The following is a 15,726-nucleotide window of genomic DNA, read 5'->3' as shown; positions in this document are numbered from 1 at the left end:
TTCATTTCCTTTATAAAATGTATAAGTCGAGCATAACAATATGAAATATGTACTTTATATATAATATTTATAATTGTTCAGGTGAAGGCACATAATTTCAATATACAAACTAAAATACGGAATGCCTGCTAAATTGGGCAAACCTTTTTTTCTTTTTCATTTTTCATCTTCAAAGAGTGTCATATTACAGTTCATTTTTTTTTCATATAGAAATTTGGTCTGTTAAAAAAAATAATTCTAATATCTACATAAACATAACAATATAACTGGTACAAACAAAGTGTAACAATGCACAGCATTTTTGGTTAATTTCCATTACTTAAAAGTTTTTCTTTCTTTTATTCATCATTCACAATCTATGTACAGCTGCTATTTATAAATATTCATTTCTTGTTATTTACAGAGCTCCTGAGGTTTCATTTTATTTTGTACAATAACATAAAAAGTAAATAAAAATATACAGAAATTTCGAAAAGCAACAATAATTTTGATATTGTTAAATGGTACGATACCTGCCATTCAGCTTCTCGGATGTATAAAATAACAATGGATTCAGAATTGAAAAAGAAATAAAATGAAATCAGAAATAAATGTACTTTACAACTTTGAAGTGCCAAAAAAATCATTACAAAACATAATCCTTTAAAGTTATCGGTAAATGAAATAACTTTGGGATTAAACGAAAAAAAAAGAACATAACACTACTTCTAGTGAATATTCGACCAATATAAGGTAGTTGTGATATTTTGAACTATAAAATAATAAAGGGATATGATTTATGATATGGAATTCTAATGATATGACTTACATTGTAAAATTTTGTTTTGGATAAGCCTAAGAAATGCAAAAGCATCGTTTGAAAAAACAACGTTGGAACATTCACTAATTGTGTGTTTATGATTTTTATAAACCTAAATTTTTTTTCAAGCAATCATCCGTTTATAGTAGTTGACATGATCAGACTTTTGCTTATTTCAACGTCAAAATATGTAAACAATTTACGTGCGGGATAAGGCAAAAGGATAAAACAGTGTGGATCAACTACTATAAAGGCACGCTAGAAATCCAAAGGCACTTAAATGTACGAGAAAATATTGCATACCACAAATTCGTCAACTCAATTAACAACGTCAAACTTATAAAATCTATGTGATAGGGTAGGCCAATATTCAACCCTGTGTTTACAAAGTGTGCGGTGGAGGTGCCGGAAAAGGCATCTCGCCCTTGTAGCCGGTATCAAACGGCCATTCGGTGTCATTCGTGGTTTTTGTTCGGATGTACCCTCGGATAAAGCTGGAACAGAAATTTACAATTGAACCAATCTGCTTTGTTTTTATACGATAAAAAGGCATGCGTGTCTGGGATAAAGTTCGAATCGAAAAACGTATTGATTTTCATACCCCGAGCAAATTTTTCGGTATGTAGCCTTCTTTGTCGTTGAGTCTCGCCCACCACCATTCTCTTTCCCATTCATCGCCCTTCCTCAGTACGATGAGCTCGTCGCCTTCTTTGAAATTAAGCTCATCTGGGTTGTGAGCTTCGTAGTCGAACACGGCGAAGACGGCGCCATTGTTCATGATGCCGAGTTTCTCTTGAACACCTGGAACGACAATCGGCAATATTAATTCTCATATATGCTCCTGACTAGACATAAAACATCCAATACTGTTGGGCGTGAATAGTATTTTGAATTTCACTTAAAAAATTATTTGCTTTTTACTATGCCCAACAAGGGGTGTGTCACAGATTTGGACCAAACGTTTTTTGGTGATTCTATACTCCAAAATATCCGATCCGCCACTTCTTGTGGCTGGGATCTGTCTTCGCCAAAATCAACTTTTTAAAAGTTGAAATTTTCCTTTTTTTAATACATATTTCTATTTCACCCTTCTACCTACTCAAATGAACTTTGTGAATATGTCATTTTACAGCATTTTTATGTAGATTGCAATAAAAATAAAGTTAAAGCTTTACAGTTTATCAATTTATCAAATTCCTAAAACCAAATATATTTCAAGTAAACTAGGTCATATTTTTTTCCCCTTGAACTATACTTAAGTAAGCGACCCCTAAAGAGAAGAAAGGTCATATTAAATAAAATTAAAAACGATGTTTTCTTATATTTCGACCTCAACAGTTAATCTTATGATTCTTCTTTTTTGAAGGTGGGATAATAGGTCATATAGGTCATGACCTATTATCCCACCTTCAAGAAAGAAGAATCATAAGATTAAAATTAAAAAATTTATAAAAAATTCTAAGCATAAAGTAAATTTAATTAAATGAGCATAAATCGTTATTTATAGATTAAAAAAAATATTGTTTTTGCTGTCATAATTCTTTGTTTGTTAAAATAAAACCAAAACTTTTCTACGATTAAGAATATTCTAATTTGGTATAATTTAAAAAGAAAACCAACAAAAGACTGTTTTTTGCATATTTTACCAAACATTCTGTAAGTAAAGTAGGTCAAAAAATGGTCAAAACTTGGATTTGATCTCACTGTCATGATTCTAGCGTTATAAAACCCTTAGATACCGAATTTCGCGGAAATCGGTGTAAATTAATTTTTTGACTGATAATTCTGCCTGACTGACTTTCCTAATGCAAGCTCTAACATAACTTTTCTCCAAAGCTTGCGGATCTATTTTCGTAGTGGATAATTCGTTTTAAAGAAATTGTCAAGTGCAATTTACACCTGTATCAAACATTAAAATCGGACTATTATTTACATAAAAAAACAAGGCTAATTTCTGAAAATGATAATTTTCCTATTTTGTGTATTCTCTTATAGAAATCTTCAATACGTTTTTATGGTGCATACGTAGTTTAAAAGCTAACAAAAAAAGCTAACTTTTTTATTTTTTTATTTTTATTTTTTTAAGCCGGCTAACTACCAGGGTCATCGACGGCACCCCACATATAAACCTTCTCGCATTTGTCTTCTTATCTATCTTATGTGTATATTCTTTCTGAGACTTGTTGTTACCCTCCCACACGTGAGAAATTAAAATACATAGATATAATATTTACACATTTTCATTATTCATATTCATACTAATTTACTAACCTATACTACAACTAAATTGGAGGTCGGAAGATCATCGTGATCTTGCGGCCCCCTGTCTTTGACACTAATAAATACGTTCAAACGGTATTTACAAGTTCCACTCACACACTAACCTATCCTATCTAAATTGTTTGACGGGCCTGTGGAGTACTCGATATTCCTCGACATCCACGTCCTTTCACGCATCACCTCTCACGCTAATAAATACATTCATTCTGGACAAGCCACTACACTTCGGAAGTATAGTACCAACGAAATGCTAATGACCCGTCCCTCACATCATACTACAAATATATAACGTATCTATACTAATTTGGTGGGACTGTGGGTACTTGATATTCCGTCACAGCCACACCCATGCATACTTCGACATTCACGCAAATAAATACATTCATACAAATAGGGGGGATATACCACGTGTGGTGGGTTATATATAGCCATACGCATTGATTAATTTTAGGTAATCAATGACCTTCCGTTTATAATCACTGTTGTGCTTAAGTACTTTTGTTATTATGTTGTTATGTTAACTGCTAACGTTGTTAAAAAGCTTTTCTTTCAAATGGTATGTTTGACATTAAAATCGTTTTGGCCGTTTTTTAATTATAGCCGTTTCAATCAGATATTCCGATAACTTCTTCAAAATCGTTTTAGAATTTTTTCATTATTGACAGACTGTGAAAGCTTTTATTACATTTTTATTGCAAAACTACATTTAAAAAAACATGCTGTAAAATCATATATTCTCATAGTGGATTTGAGCAAGATGAGCGACGAAATAAAACCATTAAAAAACCAAAAATTACAACTCACAACAATTTATTATCGCGAAACCAAGGCCTATTCAGAAGAAGTGGTGGATTCGTGTCTGATATTTTAGACTGTAGAATTAAAAAAAAAAAGTTTGGTTCAAATCACTGACGCACAAAGCCCCCTGTAACATTTTGATTGTTACGTTATATATGTGTTTTTGATGAAGAGAATGCAGCATCCAGTGTTGGATCACTTCCGGTCCGCTTAAACCGTTGTTCAAAATTTTTTTACTATGACTTTACTTATCTTTACTTTGATTTGATATTCTAGCTTTTCCTGAAGTCTCATAGATTTTTTAAACAATTTGAATCGATTCGGACAATTTTTTACATTACAATAATATCGTTTATCTTCTTGGTCTGTACTTTCGTTTGACGTTTCAAAACGTTAGATTTCAGTTTTGGTAATATCCTGGAATTTCAGGCTATCATGTTTTTCACCTTGAAAGTTGTTTATGTGAGTCTTAATACCCTATTAATGATATCCTTTCTTGCCTATACGCTAGGACTGTTCTACTAGCCAAGAAGCCTGAATAAAATTAACAAACAGTATTTTATATGTATTACCTTTGAAATTAATCGTTTAATTGCACAACTTCTTTTTTGGGTTCTCGTGGTAGTTATCTTTTATAGATATTCTATTGGTAATAAACTTTGACACATATTGGATAATGTATATTGAGTAAATAAATGTTTGTACTGTGAAATCGAATGAAAATTGTCTTAAAAAGATAATTTGACTATTCTCAACGCCATTATCAAATGGACATATTTGGCCGTGTTGTAACGAATTAATCTTATCAGCAATATTTTAAGTCAAATAATTTGACTAGGAACATGTACATTTGTTGTTTTGCTAGAATATAGTCAAATAATGTTTAAGGGTATTAATTTGATTAATTAATTGCATTAATAATTTGTCATGTCAATTTGAATGGAATCATGTAATTTTGTTATTTTGATAGAAAAAAGTGCGATAATTTTTGAGAGTATTAATAATTTTACCGCATTAAACATATGGCAAGACAAATAATTTGACAAGAATAAAGTAATTTTGTTATATTGCAGGAATAGAGTCAAATAATTTTAAGGGTACGGTAAATCTGACGTACCAATCATTTAGCAAATCAAATAATTTGACTAAAAACCTCTAATATCTTTATACCACTAAAAATAGCGTCAAATATTTGTAAGGCTACGATTAATTTGGTCTTATAAATCATTTGTTAAGTCAAATAATTCTACAAGAAACAAGGATATTTTTTGTATTGCCGAATATAGTAAAATAATTCGCCTACAATCTGTGATTTCTATCCGTGGAATAGAGTCAAATAATTTTCAAGGCTACGATTAATGTGATCGTATAAATCATTTGTTAAGTCGAATAATTCTACAAGAAAAATGTACTTTTGTTGTATTGCAAGAATATAGTACAATAATTTTTAAGGGTATTATTAATTTCACTGCATTAATCATTTGGCAAGGCAAATAATTTGACTAGAATCAAGTAATTTTGTTATAACGCTTGAATAGAGTCAAATAATTTCAAGGGTAAGTAAATTTGACTTTTGGTAATCCCAATCATTTGACTAGAAACACGTCGTAGTAATATGTTAATATCGCTGAAAAGAAGGTTAATTTTTTTTAAGGTTACGATTAATTTAAATTAATTCATTTGACAAGTCAGATAATTTGAATATTTACATTTTTTGAATTGCCAGAATATAGTCAAATATGGTTTGATGGTATTATTAATTTCATCGCATTAATCATTTGTCATGTAAATTTGAAGATAATCATCTAATTTTGTTATGTCGTTAGAATAAAATCAAATAATTTTCAAGGATACGATTAACTTTGACGGTATAAATAATTTGGTAAGTCAAATAATTTGACCAGAAACATTTAAGTTTCTTATAAAATTATACAGAGTCAAATAATTTTTAAAGGTATGATTATATCTGATAGTATAAATCATTTGGTAAGTCAAATAGTTTGACCAGAAACATGCGCATTTGCTATATAGTCAGAAATAATTTTTATCGGTATGATTAATTGGACCGCATTAAACATTTGGCATCAAATAATTTGACTAAAATATTTCATTGTTATAATATCGCCAATGTAGAGAAAAATATAATATAAACGATATATTTGGTTAACTTTGCTAACTAACCATCTTCATCGTTATTAATTCAAATAATTTTACCAGGTATGATAAACTGACCATCGCCTATATAAAGTCAAATTATTTGGACTTGTATTGGTTCACCTTATAAATCATTTGGCGAGTCAAATAATTTGATTACTACCAAGTAATATGGTAATTCCCAGTAAAAAGTCAAATAATTTGTATGCTTAGAATTAATTTGACCGTAATATTTTCTTTTTTTTTTCAAGGAAGTCTTGAACAGTGTAAGTTAAAATAAAATAATTATTGTATACATACTGTACAAATATTCAGAACATCCGTCGAAGCCTTCTTCGTCTTCCTCACACTTTTCAGCGGCCGTCTCGTGGTCGCTTAGCGTCGTCGCAAAAATACAAGCTCCGTGTTCGACTAAAAACCTCACCATGGAAACGTTGTTACAGGACGCCGCACAATGTAGTGGAGTCCTAAACGGTCGAAGAAAAGAGGGATTAGAAACATTTCGACGGCATGGCTGAGGCAGCATGCTGTAGTCGGTATGCTCACCATCCGTCGCTGTCTTGGGCGTTGACGTCGCATCCGAATTTGACGAGGAAGGTGACGATGTCGAAGTGGCCGGCGCAGATGGCGTTGTGCAGAGCGGTGATACCTTCGTCGTTGGCCGCAGAAGGGTCTCGCACTTGGCCAGCAGTCCTCGTCACCAACTCCAATTCTCCTTCCAGGGACGCGTCCAGCAGCAGGGCCAGAGGGTCGAACGAAACCCGCCTCGAAAGACTCTGTTTATCCTGACTGCATCCTTTCAGATTACCTTTCTTCGCTCTTCTCGTGATCCCTTCGATCCCTTAATAAAACAACAACAAAACAATAAATCAAATTTTTCTTGGCAAACAATAAAGGTAAAAGAGATGCAGCAGAAATTACTTGGTGTTGTGTCACTCAGGTCGGAATCTTCAGCCGGGAGGCCTCGGTCCGTCTGGTCCGGTGATCTTATCAAGTCCGCCGGTGGTGCTTCCGTCTCGGGGAACAAAAATTCCGGCGGCATCTCTATCCTCCTCCCGTTCCTCGTTCCATGCGATGTCTCGTCACTGTCCTCGCTCCCCGGACTCCCTTTCGTCTGCAAATTCTCTTCTTCTGTTTTCAATTCCTCGCTCGGCCTGTCAACACACAAAAAATCGTTCTTATTAGGTCAATCAAGTAATCAAATTGTTGTTTTTTTATATTGATTTAGGAATGGTTGATTTGTTCTATACTTCTGAATTAAAGAGTATGAATTTAAGAAAGACACCAACTGAGAAGATTCTCTATTTTAGTTAAATCAGTTTGCTTTGTTTATGCTAATTAGTCTACTAATTCGAACTCTCTGGAAAGCTGATTAAGATTAGCTAATTAAGATTACTATTTATTTAGTAAGATGTAGAATTGGTTGCTGCGATAGGTCTGATTAACCTTCCCCAGGTCAAGAGTGTTTTCTCCACAATTTTAAACGTTTTTAATTCATTTCAAGAAGTACCACAGTTTTATACAATAATTTCTAAATTTGTTTAATTTCCCGTGTTTGCACTGTAGGCGGGCCCTGAACGATTGCAAACTATTACGAATTAGGTATTATTTTTGGTCGTTTTGGGGTAAGTATTGAAATTTGTTCAATGATTCAACAACAAAAGTTTGAGCGAGTTTAATTTTTATTGCACCGTGAAGGGTTAATATTGCGTAATATTTTTAGTCTTCCAAGCTTTAAGCGGCCCATAGACGATGAAGATTATTGCACAATATTTTGGGTTGTGCAATTTAATTGATCGTGTGTAGTCGGTATTGAATGTTTGTGCAATACATTGCATGATTGACGAAAAGTTGAAAATATATTGTACAACCTGGAAAATATCACACCGTCTGTTGGCATTATTGCGCAATATCAGTCAGATTGTGAAGTACAACAAATAGTAACAAAATATTGCACAAACTTCAATATCGCTTTCAAACTATTGAAGTCCATTCCACAAACAAAATTTTGTACAATATTATTGAACGTTAAGGGGCAACCGTCAAATTATTGTGCAATCTATATTGTACAATAATATTGACCGTCTATGGGCCGCTTTATTACACAAATACTCCAATACGATAACAATGTGTTCATTATAAATAATCTTAATAAATCTACTTAATCGGGTTAAAGCAGCCCATAGACGGTTGCCCCTTAACGTTCAATAATATTGCACAAAATTTTGTTTGTGCAATAAACTTGAATAGTTTGAAGACGATATTGAAGTTTGTGCAATATTTTGTGCACTTGTTGATACTTCACAAACTGACTGATATTGCGCAATAATGCCAACAGACGGTGCAATATTTTCCAGGTTGTACAATATATTTTCAACTTTTCGTCAATCATGCAATGTATTGCACAAACTTTCAATATCGTCTACACACGATCAATTAAATTGCACAACCCAAAATATTGTGCAATAATATTGATCGTCTATGGGCCGCATCGGTCAGAAAATGGTCAAAATTTGGTTTTGACCTCGTTGCCGTGATACTAGCGTTATAAACCCCTTAAACACCGACTTTCACAAAAATCGGTGTAAATTAATTTTTTGACTAATAATTTCGAACTTTCAATTTTTCTCTAACGTGGACTATTTATTTTCATAGTTAATAATTCGTTTTAAAGAAATTGTCAAATGCAATTTACAACTGTGTCAAACATGAAAATAGGACTATCGTTTACATAACAAAACAATGTTATTTTTTAATAAATTATTTTTTACCTGACTTTTCTGCCTGACTGACATTCCTAATGCAAGTTCTAACATAATTTTTCTGAAAAGATAGGAGGGCTATTTTCATGGTTGATAATTTTATAACTGTAAAAAAAGTTAATTTCTGAAAAATAATTTTACTATTCTGTGTTTTATCTTATAGGATCTTCTATATAGTTTAATGTTACATACGTCATTCAAAAGCTACGTCCCTGTACTTTCAAATGGTATGTTTGAAGTTAAAATCGTTTTAGCCGTTTTTTAATTATAACCGTTTGAATTAGATATTCGGAGAACGACTTCTTAAAAATCGGAAAAATTTTAGGCTCAAAAAATCGTTCAATTTAAATTTGTACAAACAAAAATTTATATTTATAGTTCTCCAGATGTGATAAAACGTAATTTCATATTAGCTTCACGAAAACAAATTATAACCTAGTTTACTTGAAAAATATTTGGATTTTAGAAACTTTTTGGTTATTAACTGCAATATCTTTATTTTTATTGCAATCTAACATAAAGAAAAGGCTGTAAAATGATATATTCACATAGTTGATTTGACTTCGTAGAATGGGGAAATAAAAATATTAAAAAACGGAAAATGTCAACTTTCAACTTAAATTTTTTTACGTGCCCGATACTTTGGAGTATCGACCCAAGGATTAGGTCTCAACAAAGAAAGTATGGTCCAAATCAGTGACCCACCACCTTGACCGGCTTATTGTTAGGCGATAGCTTCAGCCACATCTTGCAACACTAGGTCTTGATCAGGTGAAAACATTGGGCCGTCAATATTATTGCGTGATAAGTTTGGATCAAGATGTTCGTTTCTTTCATTTCTTTTCCACAATAAAAGTATTGACGTGTCATGCCTTGGCTCTATATAGAGAGCGTATAGGCATGCCGCCGGATTTAAAAATGGCTTCAAACACGGTAGCCAGTTTCAAGGTCCTCTGTTCCGCTTTTTAGGGAAATTGGTAATTTTTTATTGTATATAGCCGTCAAAATATGTGTTTTGTATGAGTGAGTGTATTTATTAGAGTGAATTTGGAGGGGCTGATGGTGGAATAGCATCCACATCGCCCTCGAGCTGGGTACGTGACTTGGGTCTATGGCGTAATATTTATAAAGTATTCCGTCAACCCAATTAGATTAGTTATTGTATGCAGATTGATGGAGGAATATTGATTACTCCATCTACCAAAATGATGAAGTATTGTGCAATGTTGTTATCGGTCTAGGGTCCACGAGAAATACTTCAGTGTTATATTTTAGGACATTAAATTTGGTGATAGTTTATTTACCGTTTTTCTTCCGATTCTTCGTCTCGATGAGCCTTGAGTTTGGGCAGATCGGAAACGGGCTGTTTTTTAAGTGTTAACGGTCTCGCTTTGATTATGTTTTCCTGAAGCTTTTTCGACGTAGCGTCTTCTGGAGGCGGGTCCGTCGTTGGAAGAGGCGGAGGCTCGTCGTATTTGCTAAAAACATCATCATCAACTGATTTCCATTCTCCTGGGTGGTTTCATTTTCGACTTACCTGAGCTGCTGGCTGTTGGCTAGAACTGTGAGACCCGTTTCGGGGACTTCGCCGGTCGTGACTTCGACGGAATTTTGAGACTGCCTGGGTGGCGGCGGCGGTGTAGGTTTTACAGGCATCGCCGGCTTGGGTGGCAGAGCGGGTTTACTCGTTTCCGTTTCTTCTTTTAAAACGACCTGAATTCGTATAAAAACATGAAAATCGGACATAATATAAGCACATAAATTCACTTCAAAACCAACAAAAACAATTAAATATTGTTGGTTCGGTGTCGTATAGTAAATTATAAATACATAATTGCCGCGGGAAACCATTTAATTTTAGAAAACTTGTAGAAGCAGTACTAAAATTCTGTTCTTTAAAAAAGAGAATTAGTGTTTTAAAAAGAACATGAGTTCTTTGGAAAGACGAATGTATTGACCCCTACAAACCCCAGCGGCGAGAATTTTCTTGCATCGATCACCGATGAAACCACCGATTCCATAACAAACGCGTATAATTTAAAAAAATTGTTTTCTCGAGTTTTACCTGGGGGTTTTGTTGCGAACTATTAACGATCTGCGGCTGTACAGGTAATATTTTGGTCGAGGACGTTTGATATATATTGGAGACGTGCTGCATCGACGTTGGGGAGACGGTATTTACAGGTTTTTGGAAATGACTTACTACAGGCAACTGAAATACCACAATGTCTTAAAGAAAATTTAAAAGGTGATATGCTTCAGATAGAACGACGGCTCACCTGGGTGTCGGAAATGAGAGGTGTCGGGGGTAATGCAAGGCGCGACGTTATGCCCGTTTGGCTTGGCAATCCGCTCGCCAAAGTCGACGACACCTTGAAATACACTCACAATGTAGCAATAATGTATGTAAAGAAAATAGAAAAGTTATAAACGCCAATACCTGGTGGACAGAACTGTTGCTGCTGCTCGTTGCCAACGACGAAGTCGAAGAAGTCGTCGAAGACGTTCCTCCAACTGGTTGTCCTCTCGCGATTAACGTCGAATTTAGCAAATTATTACTGTACACCCTATAAACCGATAAAAAAAAAACAATAAAAAAAATAGAATATTTCTCCACATGGTACGAAGTACCTTTGTCCGAACTGAGACGTAGAAGAATAGGAACTAGTGGATGAAGTCGGTGAAGACGATTGTTTTTGGTTCGCCAAGACCATCGCGAGACCTTTGTTGGCGCTCGACTGTATCGGTATGCTATGAACTATTTGCTGTTGGAGCATGTTGTTGTTAATAATGAGGTTGAGGTTGTTGTTGTTCATGTTCGTCTTGGCGCTTTCGATGTTATCCGTGCAATTTTCGTTCCCTTCGGCAGATACCCTTTTGTTCAACAATTTCTGCTGTTGCTGGAGCTGCATCGCACTCGAGGGGATGTTGCCGGTGAATTTGGTGTTGTATGGTAACGTTTGGTACTTGGGGTCCGACTTGCTCGCTCCAAAAGACGACACCTCGTTATCTTGCACGTGCTGCTGTTTATCGTCTTTCTTCGTCTCTTGGATGTAATGGTGGGTCGCTGGAGCGGTCAAATTCTGTTTCCTCGGACCCATGATCTCCTCTTGATTCCCAGTGTTGTACCTTGTATTTTTATCTACTTTGTTAATCTGTGAAAAACACAAAGCAATAAGAATATAAAACGCTTAAATTACAAGAAGTAACTTACTTCGTTCTGTTTCATGTAATTATCATCCAAATTCTGAGATGGATAAGTTGGAACGTGATGGTAAGGCTCAACGGCCGCTATGTTCCCGCTAGGCATAGACCTCAACATTTGCTTGCTGTTGTTATTACCTAAATGAAACATATTCTGTTGCTGAATTCCCATTACTTCAACTCCTCTGTAACAACGGACAAGAAAATTAGATTAAGTATGGTTGGTTATATTATTTTTTATGTTTACCTGTTTTGATGTTGGTTAACATTGGCTTTGTTGCTGGCTGCTGTTATTTGGTTGGCTAGCTGCTGATTGAGCACCCTCTTTCTGTGGAGCCTCTCCTGAAGTTCCGCTATCCTTTTGTCTATACTGGCCATTTCAAGCTGCCTTTGGCAAAGCACCTCCCTCTGTTCGCTCAATCTCGCCGTCTGCTGCTCGTTCAGCTTGTTACGGTACTACACCATAACAAATAACATTGTTACAATAATGTTCTTTGCGTGTTATTATAAGATATTAAAATGTGAGTTCATTCTCATAAACGTCTTACCATAAGTTCTCGTCGGAGCCTGTCGAGTTCTTGTGTGACGGGATTACTCGGTGGCTGGGCCTGCTTCCCCCTTCGCACATCTTCCAGCTGCCTCGTCAGCTCTTCCACTTTGGCAACGGCCACGGTGAGCTCCTTTTCCTTTTCATTGAAAAGCGCTCTGATCGAATCGAGATCCGAAGCTGGAAAAAGTTAATTAAAAGTTAATAACGATAAAAATTCAATAAGAAAAACATGATTAAAGAATGAGGCAGCGCCGGTGATCTGGACCAGAAGAGGTGCTGTTACGTATCAAAAGTAGTGTCGATAGGCGGCCCTCGGATCTGACCTATTGAAAGTCGTCATCACCAGTTTAAGAAGGGTCGGCCCACGGACACTTACTTTTGGGCCAAAACCCGCCTATATATTTGTCAGGTTGAGCATGGTTGCTCGACATGTCCCACATAACTGAAGGCGTCATTCCTTGGCTCTATATATGGAGCGCGTAGGAATGCCGATCGATATACTGGAGGAAACTTGTGTAATTCTGTATGTGTATACATAAAGAGAGATATTTTGTTTATTGCAGGTAATCCTTTTATTGTTGTTACATAGATGTTTTAACTGCTAGGTGAAATGTATTTATATGCGTGAATGTATGAAGTACAAGTGTTATATCAAGTACCCCATCGATTCTCAATCGGTAAGTATAGTTGTTTACATGTGATAAATGATGATGGACTATCAACTAACTTATGTGAAAGGTGTGTAAATAAGAGGAAGCGTATTTAAGAATGAGTGATGGAGTTGTTTAGGTTAAAAGTGCATGAGTGGGGGTTGAAATCACCTTGCTGACAACAGCACTTTGAGACTAACTTCGAAAGGTGCAATTCCTTGGCCATTTATACAGAGCGCGTAGGAATGTCACCCGATATGAGAATTGTGCTTGAGTACGGCAGCGAGTTTCTTGGAGGAATCAGGTTTGTTTTATTGTATAAAGTAGTGATATTGTTGTGTAACCTAGTGAATGTTGAGAGAGAATGTGTTTATCAGCGTGAATATGTAGTGTGGGGCCATTACCTAAGCTGGAATTATGCATGAAAGCGCAATATTAAATCATATAAATAAATGTCGATATTTGTGAACCCTGTAAATCATTAATAATAATTTAATAGTCTTGACGAAGGTAATTTATTTTACAAAAGCTCACCGAAGATGGTTTTTCATATCCAATTGGTTTTATCTCTATGTTTTAAATAAAATTGTAAATTTCGTTCCACTTATTCTACCTTTTACAACGTGTTTTAACACCTGTTGGTTCTACATGAGAGGAAGTGGCAATATAAAATTGAGAGTTGTTTTTTCCTGTGGCACATGTTTATTTTGTCGAAAAAATACTTGTTTTTATTAGGGCGAGGTTGTATTTTTACAAGGTGTACCTGAATAACCACCACTGGGAAGTAAATTCCACGAATAATTGAAAATATTGGTAAGTATGAAGCTGTACATGGCAATAGGATGAGATTTTACATTAAAGACCTCTTCAAAAAGTTAAAAACAAAAAGCTATCCAGTTATATTGCAATATCTGTGTTTTTATAGTAAAATTAAACAATTTTTAATAAATGTATAAGTTGTTGGTTTAGAAATAATACTTTTATTTCCAGCAATTGATATCAATTCTTTTGTCTCACTGTTTGATATCCGAGAAGTTTATGCGAATCATTTATTTGATATAAAGTTATTTTGTGTCTATTACTACCATTATAATTTTTTTCAGCCGTGATTGTTGAATAATTAAAAAGGCAGACGCCAAAGGGATGTAACGAAATAATGTTGAGGTGTTGATGGAGGGATCGAGTTTGGTTATGGGCCGATTATATTTCCCACTTCAACCCTCAAAACCGATCGGTACACAAACCGAATTTCAGAATTCCATCTCCAACTGTCCATTTCAGTCAATATTTAGCGACGGTTTTGTGGGTAGAAATAGTCTAAACTGAACGCATTGCTCTCGAGGCAAACCGAACAGATTTAATTAATTGATGATAGGATTAATTTTTTCAATAGTTGTTTATGTTATAATATAAGTCTGACGGGCCCAGATTGGGTAGAAAAGTAACAAATTTCATGAGAGTGGAGGATTGATAAAAGTTGTCTACAGCCACTTACATTCAACTTAAAAATACCTTAAGGTCGGAGGACTTAGAGGGAGATAAGGGGTTTTTTAAGGGGCATTTATTGTGATGGCAATCGAAAAGGCATTAGGGGTGTGTCCACGATTCTTCGAAGGGCAGGAGTGAAATTCCTGAGGAAATCGGCCAAAAGCCGGCTTTGTTAGTAAAAGGTTGAATTTTACTTTTACGAACCGAGGTCTTCACTGTCTCTATATTTCTATTATTATGAACAAAAAAAGCCATCGTGAATTTAATTTTTATTAATATTAGACGGTACCGAACGGCCAGGTATAAAAGGTACCGCCCTTAATGTTTAGAGTTTACCCTGGGGTGCGAAAACCCCGGGGGAGGCGTACATATTAAAACGGCCCTAAAAATCCAATTTAGAGGTTTTAAGGGATACTGTTAATTAATTATAAAATGGGCCGTAAAGCTAATCCTTCGATACCGGGGGTGGGCATTGCGCCCCGTGCGCGCCCGTATGAATATTTTATTGACGATTTTCCCCGTTCAATTTAACGTTTAATAATTATATTCGCTCAATAATCTATATGAAACTTTATAGATTCGACTACGTGGTTAATAAACTATTTTTAACATATATAGTTGTATAGATTTACTGGAAAAATTTTCAGAATGATTATTGTTCGGTTGGTATAATTCAAATCGATAAACTATATATACTGTATAAACAAAATTAAGAATACATTCAATTAATTAAGGTTTTAAGTCGAGTTAAAAAGTCAGTGTCACGAGCGGGATTCGAACCCACGACCTTTTTGTCTTGATACGCCGCTACTCTACCACTTGAGCTATCGCCTTTTTTGAATTAAAATGAAAGCTTAATGACTAAAGCTCTCCGTGGCCATTTCATTTGTCGCCGAGAATCCAATCCGATTACATTTGAAAAATTGCAAAAAGGAGGGAAAATTCAAAAGGTGGGGTTGAGATGGGAAGTTAGTGCCCAAGGGGATCGAAGTCACGATAGCTCAAGTGATAGCGTAGCGGCGTATCAATCCGAAGGTCATG

General features: G+C 35.0%; 1 protein-coding gene across 6 annotated transcripts in view; it reads right to left on the bottom strand.

Moving 5' to 3' along the window:
- Positions 1-204: 204 nt before the first annotated feature.
- The window catches only part of LOC106662758 (apoptosis-stimulating of p53 protein 1), a 478,897-nt gene continuing 463,375 nt past the window's right edge, over positions 205-15,726 (bottom strand). For 4 of the 6 annotated variants that reach the window (XM_014387028.2, XM_014387034.2, XM_014387031.2 and 1 more), the window contains 14 exons: positions 12,546-12,724; positions 12,245-12,453; positions 12,008-12,182; positions 11,425-11,948; positions 11,234-11,360; positions 11,073-11,165; positions 10,859-11,005; positions 10,331-10,506; positions 10,098-10,271; positions 6,953-7,185; positions 6,578-6,872; positions 6,332-6,498; positions 1,401-1,600; positions 205-1,293 (listed from right to left, as the gene is read on the bottom strand). In XM_014387028.2, the coding sequence (XP_014242514.1) occupies positions 1,255-1,293; positions 1,401-1,600; positions 6,332-6,498; positions 6,578-6,872; positions 6,953-7,185; positions 10,098-10,271; positions 10,331-10,506; positions 10,859-11,005; positions 11,073-11,165; positions 11,234-11,360; positions 11,425-11,948; positions 12,008-12,182; positions 12,245-12,453; positions 12,546-12,724 (2,738 nt within the window). In that variant the 3' untranslated portion in view covers positions 205-1,254. The remainder of the gene's footprint in view (positions 1,294-1,400; positions 1,601-6,331; positions 6,499-6,577; positions 6,873-6,952; positions 7,186-10,097; positions 10,272-10,330; positions 10,507-10,858; positions 11,006-11,072; positions 11,166-11,233; positions 11,361-11,424; positions 11,949-12,007; positions 12,183-12,244; positions 12,454-12,545; positions 12,725-15,726) is intronic. The other 2 variants (XM_014387030.2, XM_014387033.2) reach the window with 2 other exon arrangements.

Source organism: Cimex lectularius, unplaced genomic scaffold, assembly GCF_000648675.2.
Source record: "Cimex lectularius strain Harlan isolate CLEC.00 unplaced genomic scaffold, Clec_2.1 scaffold45, whole genome shotgun sequence".
NCBI lineage: Eukaryota > Metazoa > Arthropoda > Insecta > Hemiptera > Cimicidae > Cimex > Cimex lectularius.
The sequence above is the reverse complement of the archived record's forward strand: the minus strand, read 5'-3'. Positions and strand labels throughout refer to the sequence as shown.